This window comes from Stigmatopora argus, chromosome 7 (assembly GCF_051989625.1).
Source record: "Stigmatopora argus isolate UIUO_Sarg chromosome 7, RoL_Sarg_1.0, whole genome shotgun sequence".
NCBI lineage: Eukaryota > Metazoa > Chordata > Actinopteri > Syngnathiformes > Syngnathidae > Stigmatopora > Stigmatopora argus.
In genome coordinates, this window is record NC_135393.1 from 12,779,560 (window position 1) to 12,797,976 (window position 18,417).

The following is an 18,417-nucleotide window of genomic DNA, read 5'->3' on the forward strand; positions in this document are numbered from 1 at the left end:
TCACAGCCATGCATTTCCACAACTGCGTCAAGTGTGAATAACTTGCAGAATAATTTGTAAAAGACTTATAGTTTTAATGCATATCCTCTTGCACATGGTCTTCTATATTAGGGTAGTCATTTTGACACGCTATTTGGGAAATATCCACATGACACCGTGATATGCAACATTTGTTTTTTACTGAAATATTTTCTTCTCCCTATTGACTCCATCATTTTGCACCTCCATATAGAAATGTACATATCATGTACTGTTTATTTTGCTTAGAAGTTATTCATAGATCATTTTATCAGTCGTTTACCATAAACATAGTAAAAGATTTTACAGTTCTGTCTTCAGTTTGTTGTTTTTTAATCTATTCTGGCAAAGACAGGTTAACACGAAATAACAATAATATACACAAACCCTAAAAGCTGCATGTACATTCAATCTGCTGCTTTTGGCAAAGCAAATCCCAAATCTCATTTCATCCTTTTCTCTCAAGAAAAACAAAGGATGATCTTAAAGGAGGCTGACGTACTGACATGTGCTTGACCCCCCTCCCAACACATCCACACGCACACAATTCCGATCAAATGCATTGAACTAATGGCATTTGTAATCAATTGTGCAAATTAACAGAATTATTCATGGCCACGCCCCTCACATAAACAAACTATCACTCAGACAAATGCTGCTTTATTTCAACATGATGTTGTTTGACTGCGTTACCCTCAGCAGCATCTCATCAAAGAGAAAAATCAGCAAGAAAATAGCTCCAAATGTAGGCAAAACATTATAATAACTATTAGCAATAGAATATTGCTGTTTAATTCCACACTACCCCCTTGGTTTGCATGACCTTGCCTGAAAGAGGTCAGAATATTTAAGAAATAAAATACAAAAAGCAGTATTTGGTTGGTTAAATAAAGTGCAAATTTTCTGTCAAATTCTAGACCTATTGGGTTCTGAATATTTTGTTCGGACGCTGCCTAGGTATTTTAAACATAACAAATAAAAAGTGCACTATTTCAACCTGGTTATGCAAAAACTTCAAGGCAAGTAAGTTTAAACGTATTGCTGAATATTTTTGGGATGTCAAGGAATACCAAGGTAAAGATCTTTTAAAGGGGTTGGTGATATGTTTTCGGGATGTCAAGGAATATCTCGAATATTATCATTATGTGAATTTACACTAAGTCGAGCATGTCTCTGTAATGATCTCAAATACATACTGGCCATTAAAAAAAGCCTAACAAATCATGTGTAACATGAAGCAGGTAATGGTATGGCTGTTATTTTGAAGTTTGTCCAAGATTGCAGTAATGCGCTTACTTTCCCCTTGTAATTTGCTAATAAATGTGTTATTTAAAACAAAAAGATGATGAATGATGCCAATGCTTAGACTACAACAATAAATCACTGCTAACATCACATCTGTTGATGGGGGACAAAATAGACTTCAACACTCTCGTTTACCATTAAAATATCTTTACACAAGATACCGTCAAAGCGCTGGCAACTAAATTGGCGTGTGCCTCTTAAAAATGAGAAAATAACATCAGAGAAAAATCCCCTCACTCACAGAGTTGTTGGTCATTTGAGTGAAATGATTGTGCTAATGAGCTTATTAAACTGTGAAGACCAGGATGGAGGCCGCTCAGTGCTAATTGCAGCAAACCCCCTCTAAAACTGGCGTCCGCTGCCAAGAAAGCACCTATTGTGAGCGTGAATGTGCTAACGAGAAGCTAATTAAAAGCAATTAGTAGCAAGAAATGAACGGGCTCAGTTTGTCTGTGCTTCTGGGCTGGCGGATCAGAAGCCAACCTGACACTTCAAGCGCAGGTTGCTTAACCTGCATCATCGACTGTTGCCTGTCCGCCAACCTATTGGGCTAGAAGGGGTTCCACGCTGGCGTGGCCCCAATTAATGCTCTTGTAGCAGGAGGCCGTTGGCCTTTACTGCAGAGATGAGTAAAATAAAGACTCTGTGGGGTTGGTAGCAGAGCGCCTCACCCTGCTGGAGTGATTAAAATTTCCACATTGTTGGCATCTTTGGCCATTGGCTTGGATACAGTGCGAACATTGACCTAAATGCTAACTTGTGGTCACCGTTCAATTGAGCCTATCCCAGAAAACTGTAAAGTGGGGGGACACCCTAAATCAAGGGTGTCAGACTCGGGTTGGTTCGCGGGCCGCTTTAACGTCAACTTGATTTCACGTGGGCCGGATCAGTTTAGATATTTAGATTTTTTTAAATAAATGGATTAAAAGAACTGTATTAAAAGCCCTAAATATTCAGTTTTTTTTAGATCTAAAACAATGTTTGTTTTAACTTTTTTATATATATTTTTAGATTTTACAAATTGATTTTTGAACTGAAAACCCAGAAAAAAATGATTTAAAAATGACTATTATTGATTTAAAAGGGGGAAAATCTGGAAATTTAATATACATCTATACTCTTCATTTTAATTTGATCCTAAAACAGAAAGTCGGCGGCACTCATTATTTACTTTCCCGGGCCACACAAAATGATGCAGCGGGCCAGATTTGGTCCCCGGGCCGCCACTTTGACACATGTGCCCTAAATAGTTTGCCAGCAAATCGCAGGACACACTGTGACGGACAACGCTTATGCTCATAGAAACGGACAATTTTGAGCTATAGTGCTCATTATGTGGACCTGTCACAGCTGCTTGTCAAGTCTTTCCTTTGATATTGAAAAGATAAAAACACTTGCTTTGTTGGTAATGAGAGACGTCTTCGCTGCCCTCCCTCCGAACTCAGTACCGAGTGATTTTCGGAAAACCCTCAGGCACGGGGAAGACATCCAAATTCCACGTAGGAAGGTCGGAAACCACCGGGGATTGAACCCTCGATCTGACAACTGTGAGGCGGACCTGCTAACTACTCCCCCGCCGTGTTGCTTTCTGGTCAGCAACAAAATCAATTTTAAATCATGAATATGGCAGACAAAGTTCTTTCAAGTTGGAAGACAAAGACCACGGAAATCGAGATTCAAAAGGCGTCGGTGTGGTTTTCCGCTACGTGTCAAGGTCGCACAAAAATAAAGAAGAAGAAAAGGAAGTACGGTGCAGTGGAGGCGGTGGCCGCGACTCATTGAGACTCTCAGACAAAAGGAGAATGAGCTCGCAAGGCGCCCAGAGAGCAAGGTAACATTTTCTGTATTTTTTTTTCTTTCATCATCATCAACCTTCTTTAAATTCCTCTCAGGCAGCAGAACAAATTATTCCTGTGAAAAGATAGTAAATGAAAGACGCGAAAATATTTCTATACAGGAAGCTAAGGCAGTGACCTTGCCTCTCCACTTTTGCTAGCAAGTACCTTTAGAGAGGTGAGCAGCAGGTTGACGCACTTCTCGCATTCAAACTTTTTCCAGAAAGGATGCAGTCGCATGAAAACACAAAGTATGCATCAAATATTTTGGCTCCCATTTCTTTTAGTTTTTTTTGGCATCATGCTGCATTGTTAACTTTTCCCAGGATTCTGATAACTCTTTGTCAGTTCTCCTTTACTGCAATTCCATAAAAGTGGTAGCACATGACCCAAACTGCTGTTTTTGGGATGGAACGCTAATACTTCCAAGGCTGTGTCTGGTGAGCAGCCGAGGCACGTGGTTAAATTCCTCCTCAGATTTAAAACCTTGGGACGAGACAAAGGGGGAGAATTCGCAAAAACCAAATAAGGATCACCGCATCTTTACACGCTGTTCAAATAAGCAGCAGATTTCCTAAGATAAATAAATATATAAATCAAAATAGCAGCCTTCAAAGCCAGTAGCGCTTAGCAGTAACACATTTTCTTCATACGTCTACCATGAGCAGGACCACAAAAAAGTTCTAAGAAATCATCCGTGAATGAAGTGTTCTTGGTGAAAATTAATATTTGGGGAAAATGCAGCCTTTTTGAGTAATTTAATGCAGGGTGCATGATGAAAGTGTTGCTTCACCGTTTTAAGATCAGGGTTCAATCCCTGGTGGGTTCCGACTTTTCCTATGTGGAGTTTGCATTTTCTGCCTGTGCCTGCATTGTGTTTTTCAATACATCTTTGGGTATTATTTTTCTGGGTTCTGTATATTTTTGCCTTTACAATATTTGATTTTTTTTTTAAATAATTTCTCTATGGGGACAGTCAACATTTGTTTGTTTATCTGAATGTTTGTTTTCAAGCGTTTTTAAGGTGTTGCTTGTATATATTTGTATATATAGTGTTTTTTAAATCCACAAATCTTTCTGTTTGGCTTGTTTTATACATGTTTAATGATGTATTTGTGTATGTTTCAAATGAAGGTCTTCCATGTTATTTTTGTGATGTGTTTTACTCGAAAGTTTTTTTTGTACTGGCCGCTGTCAGCAGCTGTGAGGATTGTCTGAAATGAGGATGCACTAATGAGGTCAGGGGGCCCCGAGCTGCTAAATCAAAGACATATTTCGGACTGGTGTTTGTGTTTGTGTGTGTGTGTGTTTGTGTTTGTGTGTGTGTGTGGGGGGGGGGGGGGGGGGGGATCTTTGGTTATCATATGATGTTCACATGAAGCAGGGCTGCAGGCAAAGGACAAAGAAGCTCGCAATCTTATTCTTCTTTGTCTTCTTGGCGGATGTCTTGGTCTCATTTGGACATTAACCAAGTGAACTCTGACCTATTTGCAAATGCGCTAGGAAAAACCCCTACGTCAAGCTACGACACTGACCCACCCCCCACATACAAAAATAATGTAGGTATGGCCATGGGCAGGAAGCTTCACAGTGTCCAGATGGCAACGTGGAAACGGACAAAAATAAAATATGCATACAAGAACGTGATGAGCCTTTCTGAAAGCTAATGCAAACTTCATTGGATACACCATTTAGCCCTTTATACACATTTATAAATATACACATTGATCCAAGGTTGGTCATCACTGTGTGAAGTTTGCATGTTCACCCCGGGCTTGCATGTGTTTTTCCAGGGTCCTCCGGTTGAACACTCGAAATAGCCCCTACGTAAGAGTGGGAGCATGAATGGTTGTCTCTTGGTGCCCTGCGATTGGCTGGAAACCTGGTGGCCATAGTTAGCTAGGATAGGCTACAGCAACCCCCCCTCGACCTTTGGATAAGTGGTTCAGAAAATGAACGAATCAATGGATGTGTATATAAATATATGTATATATGTGTATATATATATATACACATGATATATACATATGTATAATATGTATATATATATATATATATATATATATATATATATATATATATATGTATGTGTGTGTATATATGTATTTATAAGTGTGTATATATATATATGTGTGTATATATGTATGCATATATATATATATATATATATATATATATATATATATACCCACACATATACATATATATACATATATACACACACAAGGGGGGAGCTTTAACAACTGGTCATAAATATTTCCCTTTTTCAAAATCAAAGGTCTGCTCTACTCCTAATTTGCTGCTGTGTGGGGGGGGCGCGCGGGTTGTTGCCTGTGTGTGAGATGAAGCGCACATGCTTGTAGAAGTGGGGGAAGGTCTTTCCAGTCTAATAATATTGACACACAGGAGGAGCAGAGGAGGCTGCATGCATGAATATTACATATTAGCCATAATCCAAAATGAATGTTCCCTTCATTGGCAGTGCCACACACACACACTAACACACACACCTATGCGTAAATGTTTGTAGTGTTGGTCCAAAGGTGTTGGGTCCAAAGTGTGTGTTTGATAGCGCGAGACACACCTCTGCGCAAAAAAAATTGTTAAGTCCAATTTTAAAGTGAGAAACTGTGGATGTCAAACAAATGATGGCCCCTATTTTAATCATACAAGAGTTTATTTGTGATAATGTCTGTTTTGCAGGTGTTTTAAGGAATCTTTGTTTTACTAGCTCGTTTGAGCTTTTTTTGTCATTATGTAGGTTTTCTAGACTTGCATTTAGCACGTTTTGCTGAAAACATATGTAGTTCTACAGGTTAATTATTCTCATTTTTTTCTGTATTAGTTTTTTTCTAGTTTTATAGATTTTAAAATGAGTTTAGTGTGCTTCAGCAGGTGTTTTGGGGATCGCATTGTTGTGCTTTAACATATGTTTTTGCATGATTATATGTATTTTTGGGAGGTTTCCTCTTGTTCATTTTTAGAATGTCCATGTTTAGAAGTCCACCTGTGTGGATTTTGCATACCACACTCTGATATTGCAATATAAAGAGGCACTTTGGCAAGCATTAAGGTGTAAGTTTAGAATTTAAACATGGGTTAAAGGTTAGCATCTTGTTGTGAAGGGGTTGCATTTTGGTTTTTAAACTATTTGATGTGATTCACGAGGTCGTCCTTGTGGCTACGGCGTATAACGTGATTGCAAAAAGCCACACAGGGCGGCCATTGTTGTGGTTGTGTGTGTTAATTTAGCGGAGAGCGCATAAAATATGCTGATGTTCATAGATCATCGTTCATGAAGAAAGACATGCTGGACCTTGAACATGACAAACATTCTGTGACTTGTTTTGGAGGAACAGCTGTGGGGCAATTGATTCTCCTAATTTCATACATAAATTAGCAGCAAAAAAAGGGATATTAAGCCCCTAAAAGGAGTCTTTTCACCATTTGGAATTTTCAATCAACTCACACATTAATTCTGGCAAAATATTTCACAAAAATCACACAGAGGTATATATTTAATTAAAAAAAACCTTGATGTTGTCAACATACCTCCATTTAATGAGGTCTTAACCTACCATCTTGGCTTTCCAATGGATGGAAAGAGGAATGCACAGTATTTTTTTTCCTCAAAACAAAATCAATACCAACAACCTCCTGCTCCTCAAGGCCAATGCTGATGCTATAGTTACTATAGTTACTCCTAGTTTGTGCACACCTAAATTAAATGAAAACCTTGCTTTCCCAAATCAACAATTTCTATGGTTATTTTAGTTCAATAAAATCCCGGCTAAAGAGAGCTTTTCAAACACAACAACAAGACATAACTTCTGTAAATCTGCAACAAATAATACTGATTCATACATCTAATTAAAAATCCATGATCAGAGATTTCCATAAATGTTATTACCTCCGATCCAACCTTGGAAATCCAATTAAAAGACTACCTGTGAATGATAACTTGACAGCGTTTCTTCATACTGTGTGAAATGATTTACAGTACATTATGTAATCAACACAAACACAACCTAAAAACTGATGTGGTCTTCTACTTTGTTAGAAACAAACTCCATCGAGTAGTAAATCCAATTAAAGGCCTTGGTGAGGACTTTCCAGAACGATAATTCTTACAGCTCCCAAAAAAAAACCACTTTCTTAATGCTTTAACTCATTGGCCAAGCCATATTTACAGCGATTGACCTAGATGTCTGCCCATTAAAAAAAACTCCAAAATTGATTAAACTGGCTAATTTGACAGTCAATACAATCCCTCTTCTGAAGATTCTGAGGAATTTGAAGGTTGCCGTACATGTCGCACACTAAATCCATTGTCGTGTCAGCGGATTTGAAGACCCCTGAGGAAATATTCTCCTCCTCCTGCAAGCCTAAGTCTACTTAGTCATCGCCATTTGGTCATCTACACAGTGAGCTTGAGCACACAAATTAATACACAGTGAAGCGCTGACATTAGACGCCGGAGGACACGTTCGTGTTAAAAATAAAAAGTGCCACATTTGATTCCTATAAGCAAGACAACCATGCCCACGCGTGGATTAAATATCAAGGTTGTCTGCAGATGCAAACACACCGAGATATGCAAACACACATGCACAAAGTCAAACAAAATTTGAAGATCTTAGTTTTAAAATGTCAGGTTTTTTGCCATTGTTTTATGAGAGTATCTATTTTAAGAGGTGCAAATATTCATTTGGTCTATGAAAGGAGAATTCATCATGTAAAGCCATCGGTGAACTCAGAAGTCAAAATCTGATTATCTGTTTATCCAAAGATAAACACAGTCATCAACATTTCGACCATTTTCTGACATGTCAGACCAAACCAGTAACTGAATAATCATTTATTTTCATGTATGTATAATGAAATCAAAAACAATGTCCTGTTTTAGATGTTTAAATAAAATGTTCTTTCAATTCTAGGTACAGTCAACAATCATTATCACTTGTCAAACACTTAATCTTCAGTCACATTTTTGTTCCATAGAAATTAAAACTAGTTAAGTTCAGGCCGAAACTCATGGCCAACCTGCCGTTAAATAATAATAATAATAATAAGACATAGGCTTTGTCATCATCATTGATTTGACAGAAGCCTAATTGTCATCATACCCAGCTGCGTATGACGAAATTGGTAAAAGTTTGCTTTTGGTTCTTGTTGGTTGAAAGTAGCAATTAGCTCATTTAACTGACATTTATCATTAGTCCATTTTGGTCATCTCGTTTGTCCCGCAATTTAAGACAAACATTAACGTTTTCGAGCAATCTGAAAGGCACGCCATTCTCTAAATTGTCTTGTGCGTAAACTAAGCTCTTTGCTAAGGTTAGCGTAGGAGAAAGAACCTTGGCTAATGAAAAAAATAAAAAGCCGAGAGGAAGATTGCAAACTCTAGTGACATTTCTACTGATGGCCAATGTCGACCTTCGCTCCCTGCACGTGCATGTATACGCGTGCGTATCCAGTGTGTGTGTGTGCGTACATATGTATCAGTGTGTACACACTTGGGTGGGCTTGATTCCTAAGTGATGGTGACAGTAAAGAGAGACAGGGAGCCTTAAGCTCACTCAGCCTTCATGCGGCGGTCGCCGTAACCGAACACACTCACAGCTTGTAGTGAACCAAATCGAGTAATTTTGCCTTGAAATGATTCAAGTGAGATTCTCTCCTGATGGACTGAACAGGCAAAGTCACATGTCATCTGATAATTTTGAATCAGGTCAGATAAATAAAGACCAAAGTTTCTTGAATTAAAAGAAAAAAAATATGGAGTTGTTGTTGGAAACCAGCCAATAGGACGCCAGCGAGGTATAGGGAGATTCTCAAGCAGGACGCAATGCTACGGCGACAATTTCAAAATAAAATGACGAATATAGGAAATGTATTGACGTTTTGGGGGATTTCGTAACTTGGATCTTGTTTTGGTATATTGGAACTGTAATTTTCACCTGAAATTTTCGTATGTAGAAGCAGTGATTGTTCTATACTGCGAACGCACGGAAAAATGTGTTTTATTTTTGACGGCGCTGATTATCTTGGTTAAACCATGTGTAAGTGAAAATTGTGAATAATTAACCGATTCCTCTGCTTTGCTGTCATTAGGAGTTGTTTGATGTTTCAACGTGAACGCGTGAAAGAGATCCACGAGAGAGGCAAGACGTCTCACACTGTTGGAAGTCACGGACACATGAGAGGAAGTGAAGCTTGCTCGCTAACAAGCTCTTTAGAGGTGTAATCACATTAGTGGCAGGCTGAGCGCTCGTCTCTGTCCACAAAAATTCTACCTCTGGGATTTGTTTTTTCAAAACGCCTTTGCAATTTGTCCCATGGAGATAAATAGATGCACAGTGACATTGCAAAAGTGCGCTACAAAAGGAAATTTCAGCCATGTTCAGACTGAAGTCAGTCAGAAAATTAACACAAAATTAGGTAATGTAGATCATGGTATCTGTTGCATTTTCACAAATACATAAAAGATGACTATTATATGTTAATTTGTACTGCAACCATAATGAGATGCACTGTAGGTCAGATATGGATTTAATTTAATCTTTTTTTGCCAATATTCTGAAAGGTTAAATACTAAAGTATTTAAATAATACTGAAGCATAATCAAGTTTTCTTATTTACCTTTTTAGCTGTTATTCTATCGGCCCAATATTTTTTTTAAAACACCATTGTTCGATATCACTGGTCAGACATATTCCATATTCTTGTGAAAAATATATCTACTGTGCTTTCCAATCAAGACTAGTATTATGATTTGTGAAATCAATCTAATAAAAATAGCTCTAGCTCCTTACGGAGGTTCCTCATTGATTGACTCACAGCCCCCATACATTTCCATTAGCACCCAACTGAGGTCGTTGCCATGGTTTTTAATTAAGTGTAGATATGAACAATTGAGAGGGGGCGGGGTAACAGCAAAGCATGTTTTTGAATCTTTAAAGACACCAGTAGGAAATCCTTAAATTCTCACCGTATTTTCTCGCATATAAGCCGTATTTGTAACTCAAAAAATTTATGACTGAATCAAGGGTACGGCTTATATGCGCACAAGACTTACATCGTTGCTATACTCTTTTTCACCAGTAGATGTCAGTAAAATTTACATTCACTATTTGTTGGTTATTTTCTGTTTTGCAGTAAGAAAACAACCATTACTGGATGAATTATTAACTTCCGTATGATATTGACCCTAATAATGTGCTTTTGATTCATACAATATCTCAGAAATACCACGTGCGATGATTTTTCTTAAGATTTCCCCTTCAGAGTAAGACATTTGTACTACCTATTAAAAACATGAATATGGGGGTGAAAACTGTGAATCAGGGGCCGACTTATGCGCGAGAAATTGTAAAATTCAACTATTTTAAGGCAATTTTGAGGGTGCGGCTTATATGCGAGAAAATATGGTACTTTATTCTTTTTTTTGTTCTTCTTAAGGATGAAAATAAAGTAAAAAAATATTGAGTTCAACTGTGAATGAGTAACTACACACTAGTTTCTGATACATTCACTGCAAATTCTTTAAAATTACCAGTTAAAAAAAACAGGTAAAAACAAATTAAACATGAAAAAAGGAGGAAAAAGATTTGTGATCCTTTTTTTAAATTCCTGGTTAGCGGCAGTCAAAGGCGACTCTCAGGCCCTGTCCCTTTAACTGCTGCCAACTCAGCTGCCCCCTCATCTCCATTATTGTCATTATTGCCTCGTTAGTGCAGAACGCGCTGCCTCTTAATATTCATTAATTGCTCGCGGACGTCCGGGTGACGCCGCCTGTAATTTCATTAACGGTCAATTTTCACTACACTTTGCCATGAACTAGGAGGACGAGAAGGTGGAAGAGCCACGGAAAAAACGGGAGGTTAAATTTTATTTTTTATTTAAATGTAAAAAGTGTGACGTTTCTTATGGTCAGAGAATTGTAGGCATGTAAAGTGTTCCTATTATCGAGCTTGTAACTTTTAATTTGCATGTCAATAAACTCCCTGCACTGTACTGTAAATTAGCCCATCAACGAGAGATATTCATTGAACAATAATTGTTTATGATATATATTTATAGATAATTTTTAGATTGGTTAATCGTTTTAAGACTATTTTTACCTGGAAAATGTTGAAATCTGTTACATTTCAGCCCCTCTCATTTCACTTAGGACAGGGCTTAAACTTGGACTTCAGTAAATAAATATTTAGCAGTTCATGCCTTGTTGAAAATGCACATTTACAGAAGTGAGCATTTAGATATGCATTCAGGTTTTCATATTAAAAGTATCAAATGGGTATTGACCTTGACCAATCAAACCCCCCAGCAACCGTGGTTAAGGGACTATGATTCAACAAAATCAGGATTCCCCCTTTGTCGTATTGATTATTTTTGTGGTTACCTTTAAAGACACCAGTAGGAAATCCTTAAATTATCACCTACCGTATTTTCTCGCATATAAGCCGTATTTGTAACTAAAAAAACATGAGTGCCAACTGCCATACAACTAACTCGTTATTCAACTTACAAAAAAGCCTAAGCCAAGCCCTGGAAAGAATAAACAAGCTCCGGACATACAAAATAGTGAAGTGGTGTACCTATGGTGTGTGCAAATTGGTTACAAAATACCTGAAGAGTTTTTGTTTTTTTTTCCTCTCAAAGCCCAAAAAACACACCTGGACTGTCCTTACAATAGATAATGCTGTTTTTTATATTTCAATCTGAAGAGCAAAAACAACAGAACTTTGTGGAAACAAGAACATCCACATTGCAAACATTCTTTGACAAATCCTTCTTCTCGTCACAATCCACCAGCCACTGACCTTCAGCCTCCAAGAAAGAAAACACACGCTCTGGATCGTACGACATGTCTCAAACTGGTTTTTAGACCCACAGACACACGGATACACGCACACACACACTTCATGACAACAATCAAAAGCAGCTCGAATATGACCTTCCATACAAGCCCTTTATTCTAAAAAGGAATTTACCAAAAGGCAGGCGGGTCCAAGTCAACATTTTGTGTGTGTTGCATGTGTGTGTTTGGATAATACTACCAATTTCGCATGAGCTCACATGGTGTCGATGTCCAAAGACTAACCCAATCAAACCCACGCGTGGGGTCATGTAACTAGCAATACAAAAAGCAGCAAACATAAAGGAAGACTTACACAGACTGCGGTTGGGATGGAGTACATTAAGCACACAATTCGAGTTATACTTGGAATAAACAAAACCTGTATAGCATTTAGTAGCTTAGTCTTTTAGGGCAGCTCGTGCACAGTTGGTTTTCCCTATGTGCCCAAGATTGCAACAAATAGCCGTTCAATCGCAATCAGTCTTAAATGAGTATCTAGCGGCTAGTTATTGTACGGCAAATACAGTGGTACCTCGACCTACGATCAGCTCTACCTACGACAAGCTCGAGGTACGATGAAAATTTCGATCGAATAATTTGCCCTAGATACGATCAAAATTTCGAGATGCGACCAAGCCAGGTGGCCATGACACTTCTCACTAGCACGTAGCTTGTTGATTGAATATCTGGAAAACATTGTAAGTCTATTTCTGTTGCAACTTGCATACACTCCGTCCTGTTGGTACTCATTAGATAAATTAAATAACTTTATTCATCCCGTATCCGGGAAATTTCACTGTCACAGTAGCAATAGGGTGAGAATACAGACACAGCAAAAGACATTTTAGACGTAAATAAATAGGCAATAAATAAGCGTGTTGCTGAAATATATAGCATGTAACTGCTTGCTATCGGGTAGCCCAGGGGTGCTTAAACTTTTTTTGCTCAAAGATCAACTTTTTAAGGAGCCTACTTTGCGCGATCTACCCTTTTTTTCCGGACCACTGACAAAGCTCAGCAGTTATCTATGCTGATAAACCTAGTGATAGTGTAGGCAGGCAGTAATCGTGCTTGGACGCGTGATGGCGCTGTTTCCCAGCTCAAGTCCCATATAAAATGTTACTACAAATCCAATCATTGGATCAAATCTTACTGTCATGTGATCTACCAGTAGTACCTTTGTGATCTACTAATAGATCGCGATCTACGTATTGAGCACCCCTGGTGTAGCCGCTTGTTTGGCTCCCCTCCAAACACACGTTCCATGTGTTGGGGTGTGTTTGTGTTTGTATAAGTGGGTGGGTGGAAGTTTGTACACCTAACGATCAAGTCAGTGCAACGATATACAGACACTACACTAATGCATCTACCTCAAACGTTTTCATTTCCAAAAGAAGCAAACAGATAAGAAAGTGGCGGACAAGCTGAGAGTATGAGAGACACTAAGAGATGATATACAAACAAACGTAGCATTTTTCTGTTTGGCAATCGTGGAAATGTTCACTAATCAAATCTGAGTTTGCTTGCTAAATTCTAGCCCTAACCATCAAATCACATAGAAAAAAAGAAAAAAAACAGTTCATTGATTCTTCCACTTCTATACCACTTAACCTCAGACGAGTCACGGGGTGCTAGAGCCTAACCCAAACAACTTTTGAGCAGGAGGTGGTGCCAACCAAAGGGAGGGCATATATCGATAAACAAACAACCTTTCATACTCACTCACTATTGAGAATTCAGACTATTCAATCGCATGCAGTTTCTGGGATGTGGGCAAAAACTGGACTACCCGGAGAAAACAGGACGACCGAAGTTTAGGATTAAACAATCAGAATCAAAATGTGAACTGCAAGTGCTATCTACTCATCCACCATGCTTCCCCAATAAACACATCACTCATCACTCCAATACAAAAGACAAGCCGTGCAAATTGGCCACTAATTAGCTTCAAACCCACAAACAAGACAAACACATTTTTAAAAACTTAATAGCTGCCGCTGCAGCAGAGACTAAAAGGAAGAAACGAAGCAGAGACATCGAGAAATAAAAGAATTATAGTAATACCTGCTATTAACTGTGAATCCCAAAAGATAGCACTTTTTATCTCAGTGAAACATGTTTCAAAGTGAGACATATAATAGGAAGTGGGTCATTTGTTAGATGGATAAGATTTGAATGCAAATGTAAACTTTAACCCCCGAGTCAATTTACATTGTGCAGCCCTAAATGTTCCACTGGCGCCTGTAAAATGTCAGTTAAGGAGCTACTATTCTCCTCATAAATATTTATTTTTTTTAAAGTTAGTCTGGAGCCTTATACTAGATGGATAGCTTCATCAATTAGATTGTAACAGCTCATTTACATGCCATCTAAAGAGGCTAGATAGAGTACATTGACTTTGCACAGCCATTGATAGGACTCCATAGATGTAGTGAATAGTTAGTATATATAAAGAGCAAAGCATATCTCAGTAATGAACACACAATAAAAGCCAATCTTAAACCAAAACTGGCATAACTATAACTCATACACCCGAAATAATAAATGCAAATTCATGCAGAATATTGAAAGAACATATTTTTCATCCAATTTAAGTTAAGCGCTTAATATCGTAAACTAATACTGTCTATAACCATGCATTAAATGGACTGAATACATTTAATGAAGTGTACATTTATGTGAAATTAAGTGACACTTGATGGAAACCATCCCCACTCCTTCTCCTATGAGTTTTGGTTATACTAAAATCTTTTGACAAGAAAAAACTGAGCGATACGTAAATAGGTGATGGTTCAATGCGCAACATCTGGACACTGCTGACCCCCACCCCCCCAAAAAAATTAATAAAAATGGGGAAAACAGCCATTCCCACCGCTACTGCCTGCCCGTACTTCGCTCCTCCCGCTCCGGGGACGCCGTAAAAGGCGGATTAGGCTGGCGAGGTCGTGAGATCACTGGCAGAGTGGACGATAATCTTGACATAACATCAGGACGGCTGGATGTAACCGGATTAAAACGCCAGCTAATGAAATACACCAAATGGACACAGAGGGTGCGGAAGAAGGACCGAAAGGCGGTTTGGGGGTGGAAGGCGCTGCTCCTCCAAAATAAACACAAACAAAGAATACAACAACAAGAAGAAATACACATTTCAAACTGGTCCTAATAATCTCCACTGACATTCCCAATGCAGCTATGCGCGCTCCCCAAATCCCATTATGAAGCGAGTAGAGGAGGTGGAAAGGAGGGGGGCGGGGGGGGTCATGTTTGGAGATCGGGAGCGCGCACGTCCACCTCCCTTTACCAAAAAATCTGACCGGTGCGCGGGCACGCGGGCTACGCTGATTGGCCGAGGCGCGGCTCTGGAGCAGCACGTGACGCTTTCGATAAATAAACAGCTCGGGAAAGAAACCCTTTAGAATAAAAAAAATAAATCACAATAATTCACAAACAAGCCAGGGAATGAACCAACCGCATTTAGAGTATGGGGGGGGACACGTCAACGTCAACAACAACAACAATAACAATAATACCTGCTTCAGTTCTCGAGCGTCCACTTCACGAGCGCGTCGCGAAATAAACTGTAACTGAAATAAAGTCCACGCAGTCGCTTCCCCACACGCGCACGCGCACACACGCACACGCACGCAATTCCAAGGGAGCTTACCTACACAGTGAATGAGTTTGTGCCTCCACGAGTCGAGCTCCTGCCGAAAGCCGCGCCTCTCTAGTGTGCATTGCTGCCGCTTGCACAGGCTCGCCATTTTCTGTCGGCCCCTCCCGTGGGCGCGCACATACTGCTGGGTGCGCGCGTCACCCTCGCTGGCTCACTCTTCCAAACCTGGGTGGGAGTAAAATTATGAGTGGCCGCGACTGCAGCATCCCCCCTTTCTATCTCTCTCTCTCTAACGCTCTCTCGTCCCACCCAGCCAGCAGAAAAGACCCCCTCCTTCCCCATCGTTCACCCCTCCCTTCAAGCATCTCTGCAGCCATTGGTCGTCCTAGGGGATATTTGTCTCTTTTTTTAATGTTGTGTATGAACGCCAAATGTGGCCTGCTTTAGAGGGGCCGATGTATGTCAAAGGTCACTGGATTTAAGGCATAGAGACAAGGAACGTTGTTAGCTTGCCTAGAAGCGCATGTAAATAAGCAGCGGCTTGCTTACAAAGGGGGGTTGTTTTGGGTTCTTACCATCATGGTTGGAAAGGATGTCCTAATATTGGGTTTTAAAGGTGCCTTAATGACATAACATCTACACTTCCTTTTTTTTTTTTTAATTTGTTTATTATTTATTATTTTTATTTAATGTATTTATTTCATGTATTTATTTAATGTGTTTATTTAATCTATTTATTTAATGTTTTTTTATTTATCTATCCATTTATGTATTTTTTTATTATTATTTATTTGTCTGTTTGTTTGTTGTTATTTGTGCACTTGCTTTAACTCTCATTATCCTTGTATATTAACAATAAATGCATTCAATTCAATTCAATTATTGTTAGATTTGCTGTATTTATTTGTGTTGTTGAATAAATTATTCAAATTGTATGGAAAGACAGTGGCAACACTGTACATATATGCCCTCGTTACAAAATGACTAAAAGCGCTGTTTTGTGCATGCTGGGCCACAAATTGGTGATGTCACATTCCCTTAAAAGAGTAAAGTGATGGGTATGTCTTCCTTGTGTGACCGAGGTGTTTGTGATTGTCATCAATCCCTGTCTGTGTATTGAAACCCTGTGTTTTTGTACGTCCATGTGGGTGTATTGGTGAATGCTGTTTCCCTGTTCATCGGTATGTCGAACCACACCAAAAAAATTGCATCATGACTAATGAAAGCAAACTAGGGACTTTCCTTCTGTGAATAGCGCTTGTAAGAAAACTTCTCGATATCAGAACTGTGAAACAAACGCGCTAACCAATCAGACATCCATACCGATATTTATTATTTAGAGTATTTTCATAATCTTTTTGAAGAACATGCTGTTATAAATCAATTTTGTAAACCAAAAAAAGGGATGCACAATACCGCATTATGACAAGTGTTCAAATTTTTCATAAGAACATAGAGACAACCTACCTGAGCTCACTGAGGACCAGTGTAAGCAACATCTGAAGTACTCGCTATGGCCAAACACCAGTATCACAGCTGCCATCAACAGGTGTATTTTTACTACCCATCAATGATCTACCTATAACATTTAATTATTAATACCAATACATATCACACATCTTAATAAATAGAACTAGAATTTGCAAAAATCGGACTTACCTTATTTGTCTTGATGAAGTCTGGCGTTCATTTTGTCCATATTTTACCATCAGGTAAAACTCGCTCACAACTTGACCTTCCCTGCACGATTTGCAGAAAATACCTTTCTCAATCGAAAAACAAAAGATGTCTACCGGTTTCAACGCTTGTTCTTCTATTTGCACATACTCCGACAGCGATCCCAATGTAAAAGATGCACAGTTGTTTTTAATGCTGGTTTGAGGAGTCCACGTTTCACATTCACGTTAGCTGAGTTAGCTCTAGCCTCATGCGCAAGTAGTGTCAATGCCGTGATTGGCTGGGTGGCGTGAACGCATCGTATCCAATGATTGGCTGGTTGGACACCGGTCACTCAATGAATTACACAATAAAATCATACAGAAAAAAGTTATATATAGATCTAATATATTCGCAGTGCGTACACTGCGCTACATAGGTTTTCTTGTGCGCTGACAGTGTATTATTGTGCGACCAGTGCGCAATTGCGCATCTTAGAGGGGACGTTGATTATGACTACTACTAATCGCATTATTATTATTGTCTAAAATAAGTTAGATATCAGATCTGATTTATATTGAAACCCTCAAAAATCTGTATCAGAACATCGACATAATCAATATTTTCCATCACTGGCTTTCCCGGCACGTGCTGCATTTTGAGTGCTGGGGGATATTATTATTAGTACCTTGCCTTAATGAATCCCCAGGAAATCAACGTGTGTTTTAATTTGGGTCACCTTGTCGTATTTTTTTAATCCTCGTCAGCTTTTTAGTGAATTGAAAAGAGCCATCAGGCAGTTATTTTGAAACTGAACGCCATCCTGCCCTATGCTCATTGAAGCCGCCCTCTCGTCCTAGTGCACGTAAATCAAGTTCCATAAAACTCACCAAAAACATGGGCCTAATCACCAAATTGAAAAGCGAAATGGCAGAGAGTCATTAAAAGGGGGGAAAGCTCGTCGCCCTTTTGTAATCCTGCGGCACATAAAAAGCAGCAAGGGCAAACGTCTTATAGAGAAGTGCACTCCGGCTAATTAAGTCGTTGAACCCGTTGCCCTCGACAAAAATGTCGGCGCCTCTGTATATCGGGCTTGGGAACATGTAGCCAATGAGATCCCAGCT

The 18,417-nt window shown here is 39.0% G+C and overlaps 1 protein-coding gene across 4 annotated transcripts in view; it reads right to left on the bottom strand.

The window, feature by feature from the left end:
- The window catches only part of lcor (ligand dependent nuclear receptor corepressor), a 45,106-nt gene extending 26,751 nt beyond the window's left edge, over positions 1 to 18,355 (bottom strand). For 2 of the 4 annotated variants that reach the window (XR_013301006.1, XM_077605018.1), the window contains exons 1-3: positions 17,297 to 17,545; positions 17,105 to 17,216; positions 15,689 to 15,862 (exon numbers count right to left, since the gene is read on the bottom strand). Coding sequence is in view for 3 of the 4 variants with exons in the window: in XM_077605018.1 (XP_077461144.1) it covers positions 15,689 to 15,785 (97 nt within the window). In the remaining variant the exon portion in view is untranslated. Of the gene's footprint in view, positions 1 to 15,688; positions 15,863 to 17,104; positions 17,217 to 17,296; positions 17,546 to 18,183 lie in introns of those variants that run through there. The other 2 variants (XM_077605019.1, XM_077605020.1) reach the window with 2 other exon arrangements.
- Between the last annotated feature and the right edge of the window lie 62 nt (positions 18,356 to 18,417).